Source organism: Chrysochloris asiatica, unplaced genomic scaffold, assembly GCF_000296735.1.
Source record: "Chrysochloris asiatica unplaced genomic scaffold, ChrAsi1.0 scaffold00052, whole genome shotgun sequence".
Taxonomy (NCBI): domain Eukaryota; kingdom Metazoa; phylum Chordata; class Mammalia; order Afrosoricida; family Chrysochloridae; genus Chrysochloris; species Chrysochloris asiatica.
The window spans coordinates 15,624,994-15,631,654 of NW_006408570.1; the positions used below are offsets into that span (position 1 = coordinate 15,624,994).

General features: G+C 37.5%; 1 protein-coding gene across 1 annotated transcript in view; it reads left to right on the forward strand.

Annotated features, from left to right (window-relative positions):
• Window positions 1–6,661, forward strand: part of WDPCP (WD repeat containing planar cell polarity effector) — a 474,567-nt gene that overhangs the window by 59,726 nt on the left and 408,180 nt on the right. Inside the window, exon 6 of the mRNA XM_006863003.1 lies at window positions 112–171. Within this exon, the coding sequence (XP_006863065.1) occupies window positions 112–171 (60 nt within the window). The remainder of the gene's footprint in view (window positions 1–111; window positions 172–6,661) is intronic.

Sequence of the window (6,661 nt, forward strand, 5' to 3'; positions counted from 1 at the left end):
TGATGGGTTTGTTTTTTTTTTTTTTTGCCTTGCAAATCAAAAGCACTTTAACTGATAAAGACAGGGTGTATAGCCATCCACCACACTCTCTCTTTTTCTGTTGTCCTTCAGGAGCTGATGCAAAATAGTCCGTGTGTGCTGAGCAAATGGAAGAACAAATATGTCTGTCAGGTAAAATGGTTTGACAAGCTTTTGCAGTGTTTAAACAATGGAGCTGAAATATGCAGTAATTGGTATTTCTGTGTTATGATAAGTAATGGACAGAAACTTTTTAGGAGCAGATATTTCATAGTTTGAATACTAGTCATTCTAGAACTAATGTTAGACAATCAGCTGACAGACTACCTCATTAATCAGTACAGTTGTACTGTTACACCATAAACACTAATAAAAATCTTTTCAGATGGTATTATTTTTTGAGTGTTGTCTGAAGGTTGTATTAGATGTTTCTCTGATAGATCTAATAATAGTTTTGAATGAAGATAAAACCACAGGACAAAAGAGTATGTGGCATACCACTTTAGTATTTGGAAATACCATGCTTACTAAGACTAGAGCTAGACCTAACAAGACAACATACTTGATCTTTGTTTTTGAACCCTGTAGCCCTGTGCTGTTTAATGCAGTAACGACTAGTTATATGGGAGTGTTTAAATTAAAAGTCAATAAAATTAAAGCAAGAAAAAATTTAGAAGACAAAAAAAAAAAACAGCAAAAAAGAAAAACAGAACAAAAAAGACTTTAAAAAATAAATAAATAAAATGAAAAATTCAGTTTCTCAGTTGTTCCACTCACATCTTAAATTCTCTGTAGCCACATGCTATATAGTATAGGACTGTGCAAATAGAACATGTTTACCATAAACAACATTTCCACCACAGAATGTTCTACTGGAGAAAATTACCAGGGTTAAGCAGGGTTAGTTAAATAATGAATAACCCTCAACTCAGAACATAATAAGAACCTAATTATTATCTGTTGATCACAGTATACTGGATAAATGCCTCAACTTTGCTGATAGGTTTTAAAAATGCTATTTGCTTAGAAAACTTCAATTTACGATAAAAAGAATCACAAATTGTAGTCTATCTAGATGGCTCAATGGTTTCTACTTGACCTACACGTTGGCGGTTCATATACTTACCCAGTGGTATCTCATAAGAATGACTTAGTGATGTGTTGCCAGATTAGCTAAGAAAAATGTATGGAGTTGCTTTGCTCTATAACAGCAGGTTGCCATGAGTAACAATCAACTTGATGGCAACTGGGATTTTTTGTTTGTTCGTTTGCTTATTTTATACTTTCTTAATCAATGTAATTGAAATTGTATTAGTACTACTAATATTTATTATGGTTTTATGGAATTGAATTTCCAGTGTCAATTTAGATTTTTATTTGTCTCCAGTATGATTTATGAGGGTGAGTCAAAAATTATATGCACTCTGGCTTCAGATTGATTTTAATCAACTTTTAGAAAAGACAAATACATCATGTTTCGACATAATCTCCTTGCTTTTTGATACACTTTGTCCATCTGTTAAAAAGCTTCCATATTCCCTTATTAAAAAATGTTTTATCCTGAGCTGCGAGCCATGAATCCACCACTATCTTCACATCTTCATCAGAGGTGAATCTTTGTCCTTGAAGGTCTGCTTTCAGAGGACAAACAGGTGAAAGTCTGATGGAGCAAGATCAGAACTATAGCTAGGGTGCTTTAACATATTAGAACCAAGTTTTTGCAGAGTATCAATGGTGTGGGCCTAGGTGTGTGGATGTGCATTGTCAAGCAAGATCACAATGCGGTTGGACCCTTGGATAGCAGTCCTCTGCGTTTAATCCCAAGTTTAGGCTTCAGATTTTCAGTGAGCATCTCACTGTAATGAGCACTGTTGATGAATGTTTTTCCTGATAGTGCCCTTGAGAATCCCAGAAAACTGTAAGCATTAATTTTCCAGCAGATGATTAACTTTTTAACTTTTTCAAGGTCGGCGATTGAGGATGTTTCCATTCCATACTCTGCCGTTTGCTGTCAGGCTTTTAGTGATGAATCTGTGTCTTGTTACCAGTAACAACTTTTTTAAAGAAACTGCTACCTTCCGTTTGCAGATATCCAAACACTTGTGTTTATGCTCTTCTGTGAGTTGTTTCAGTACCTATCTTGCACAAATTTTTTGAAACCAGTCTGTCCTGGATTATTTCATAGGCAGAGCCATGGCTGATTTGTAAATGATCTGCCACATAATTCACTGTCACTCATCTATTCAACAGAATCATTTCACATGCACACTGAATGTTGTCATCAGCCATGGACATGGATAAGCATTTTACTATAACCCGGGTGTGGATAATTTTTGACTCATCCACACATATTAGATCTAATCATTCTTGTTTGCATTTTAGGCTAGTAGCTCTATCCGTAAATCTACAACATCACATTTATAGTATCATTTTAGTGGACTCTGGTTTTCTTCAGAAGTCCCTGGGTGGTACAAATGACCAAGTGTTTGGCCAGTAGCCTAAAAGTTGGCAGTTTGAATCCACCACCCAGAAATGGCTTGGAAGAAGGCCTGGTGGTCTTATCTGAAAGATCACAGCTATTGAAAATCTCATGCAGCACAGTTTGTACTCTGAAATATCTGGTGTCACCCTGTCAGGATAGACTTGATGGCTACTGATAGTTTATGAATTTTTGTTTTAACTAGTTGTACTTTACTCATAGAGGTAACTACTTAGTTACCTTCTCATTGGTACAAAAGCATTATTTTCCAGAGATTATGTATAACTGAAATACTTCTTAAATTCACCTTAGACACTGTTTAAAAACTTGGATTATAAAAAATTCAGGAATTGTTTGCATAGAAATTAAATAAGTTTTAAACATGAAAAGGTAAATATAAAATAAGCTTCAGAAATTTTCAAATTTAGTGTAACTCAAATTGTAGTTTTACTGCTATTACTCACCTTAAAAACAGGCTCAAAATTATTTGACTGGAGGGCAAGCCTACCACCTATAGTAAGAGGTGTGTCACATGGTCTCCACCCATACCATCACGCAGGTTAAGTTGGAACATGTCAAGCCTCTTAAAATATGCAGTGGAATATCCCAGTAGGGCAGTCCTGTTTAAATAGACTTTATTGCATTTTAATTTAATAAGCAAGTGTTTGGGGGAAAAGTCTGGGGAGGGATGTCGCTTGCTGTTGAATTAAGGTAACTTAGAAAATGACTTATTACGATATATGTTAGGATTTTTGCAATTTACAGCAACCTGACTGTGCCGGTTTCTTAAGCCTAAGTACCAGGGAGTCTGCTTTGCACATTTCCAGTGTGGAACTTTATGTCTGTTTATGTTCTGCTGTAGTTTTTATTTTATTTCTCTGAATAGTAAGAAGCTCCTAAAATAGACCTTTCACTACCAGCACATTTAGTGAGATACCTTGGCTCCCACCCTAGGTCCATGTCAGCCCCCACTTTACATCACAGAAACACTTAGGTGCACATTCAGAGACTTCCTAACATTACCTATCTATTTCCTCAGCTTACTGACAAGACTATTAGCTAGTTCGAAAAATATTTTGTGCATTCTATTCTTGTAGATCCTTCTACAAATTTTTCTTGAGAATCAAATTTTTACCCTTAAATAATGGCAGTAGTTATCCAAACATCTATAACTCTTAGAAAAGAAGTGAAAAAAAACTTCCTCAGCACCTCAGTACTAAAACATTTGGACTATCAGGTTTTAAATTTGGCCACTTAACAACTAACATAAATCTTTCACCCCCAAAGAAATGGCAGCTTTGGGATCGATGGAATTTTAGTTACCTTCTCTTTAAGGGATCTTTGTTTCCCAAAGTCCACTTGTTTAGAAATTAGCAACGCAACTGCAACAGCATGAAGAGTTTGAGGAGATGCTGAAGCTGGATCTTCCCCTCAGTCACATAATGAGTATTTATAGATTGTCATAACTACCGAAACTTACTTAATGTTGATGATCTAATGAACTGTAAATTGTGCCATTAAAAAAATCATTTCCCACATTTGGAAATTCAAAACAGTTTACAAATTAAAGTTCACCTATACATATGTTTTCCGTGGGAGAAGATGAAGTTTTCTGTTCCCTCAAAGATTTAAAACCTTCACTTGTGGGTCAGAACCAACTTGAAGGCATTTAGCAACAACAACATAAATATGTTTGGAGTCCTGGTGTGCATTATAGGATAAGCACTGGACTGGTAACTGCGAGGTTGGTGGTACAAGCCTACCAATTGCTCCTCAGAAACCCTATACCGGGCCACTATGAGTGTAAACCAACTAGACGGCACTTAAAAACAGTATACCTATGTTTGGGGAAAATTGTTTTTAAACAGCTGGACAGTACCTAGCAACAGCTGTTGGTTTTTCAGTCTTTGACTATACCTAGTGTATTATAGTTTTGTTGGGTGCCATCAAGTCGGCTCCAAGAGTGAAACATTCCTGGATCTTGTGCCATCCTCATAGTTGTTAAGCTTGAGCCCAATGTTGCTGCCACTGTTCCAGTCCATCTTGTTGGGGGATCTTTCTCATTTTCGCTGTTGTTGTTGTTAGTTGCCATCAAGTTGGTACCGACCCATAGCTACCTTATGCACAGCAGAACAAAACACTGCCCGATCCTGGGTCAACCTCACTGGGGTTGCCACGCTTGAGTCCATCGATGCTTAAGTCCATCCATTTTCCCTGACCCTCCACTTTATCAAGCATAGTCCTAATCCAAGGATTGGTCCCTCCTTGTAATATTTCTGAAGTATGAGAGTCTTGCTATCCTTGCTTCTAAGGGACGTTCTGTCTGTACTTCTTTCAAGACAAATTTGTTTGTTCTTCTGACATTCCATAGTATTTTCAGTATTCTTCTCAAACACTATTATTGAAATGCATTGAATCTTCTACAGTCTTCCTTGTTCACTGTTCAACTTTCACAAGCATATGAGGCTATTAAAAATACTATGACTTGGGTCACAAAATGGAGGGCGGGGGCTACAAAGGCAAGAAGTGACTGGCTTATAAGCTTTCAAGAGGGAACCTAGATCCAGATGGCCTGGAGGAAGGTCGAATCTCCAGTGAGTAGTATTCAATCTGCTAGGTGGGGCTGATGCAATGAAATGCAGATGGGGCTCTTGTGATACAATAGTGAATAATTGTTGTCAGGACTGATTGTGTGAGGGTTGGAAATGTAAAGGTAGACATTTTATAGCAAGGAGTGGAGTGATTAACTTATCAGTCTAGGAGTGGAGGTCCCTAGGTCCATCAAGGGAGAAGAGCAGAGAGCGGGACCCTACCCAGAGAAGCAGTGATGCCTGAGATGGAGGCAGATATGATGACGTGGAGTGATGGAGCAGCTGGAGACTTTAGATCCAGAGAGGGAGAGTGACTGTGTGTTGAAGACCTGGGGGGTCTGAGGGAAGGACTGCAGGGTATACCCTTTGGTTGGTTGATGATGCATGGAGGGGATTGTAACCATGGCAATGAGAGGATATATGATAGAATGAATGTAAAACTAATATTCTCCCATGTAAAATATCACATAATTCACAATAAAACATTTAAGAAAAAAATAAAAAATACTATGACTTGGGTCAGGCACACCTTAGTCCTCATACTGAAATCTTTGCTCTTGAAAACTGTAAAAAGGTCTTGTACAGCAGATTTGCCTAATACAATATGTTGTTTGATTTATTGATTGCTGCTTCCATGAGTGTTGATTGTCAATCCAAACAAAATGAAGTCTTTGACAACTTCAGTCTTTTCTCCATTTATTATGATGGTGAGGTAATTTTTGGTCCAGTGGTGAGGATTTTTATTTTCCTTACATTGATATGCAATCCTTACTGAAGCTGTAGTCCTTGATCTTAATTAGTAAGTATTTTAAGCCCTCTTTGCCTTCAGCAAGCAAGAATGTACCATCTGCATACGACAGGTTGTTAAACTCTTCCTCCAATCTTTAGGCCATGCTCGTCTTCATATAACCCAGCTTCTCAGGTTGTTCAGCATACAGATTGAATAAATGTGGTTAAAATGGCACACACCTTTTCTGATTTAAAATCATTCAATATCTCCTTGTTCTGTTCGAATGACTGCCTCTTGGTCTATGTACAGGTTCCTCATGAGTACAATTAAGTGTTCTGGAATACCCTTTCTTTGCAATGTTGTCCATACCTTGTCATGATCCACACAGTAGAAACCCTTTATGTAGTCAAGAAGGCACAAGAAAACATTATTCTGGGCTTCTCTGCTTTCAAATAATATCCATCTGATGTCAGCAATGATATACCTAATTACAACTCTTCTTCTGAATCTAGCTTGAGCTTCTAACAGTTCCCTGGTGAAGAACTATTGGAGATGTTTAAGAATTATCTTCAGCAAAATTTTACTTAAATATGACATTAATGATATTGCCCAATGACTTCCGCATTCCATTAGGTAACCTCTCTTTGAAATGGGCACACATATAGATCTCTTCCAATAGGTTGGCCAGGTGGCTGTCTTCCAAATTTCTTGGCATAGATGAGTGAAAGCCTCCAGTGCTGCATCAGTTTGTTGAAAGATTTCAATCTGTGTTGTCACTTCCTGGAGGCTTGTTCTTTGCCAATACCTTCAGTACAGCTTGGACATTTTCCTTCAGTACAACTG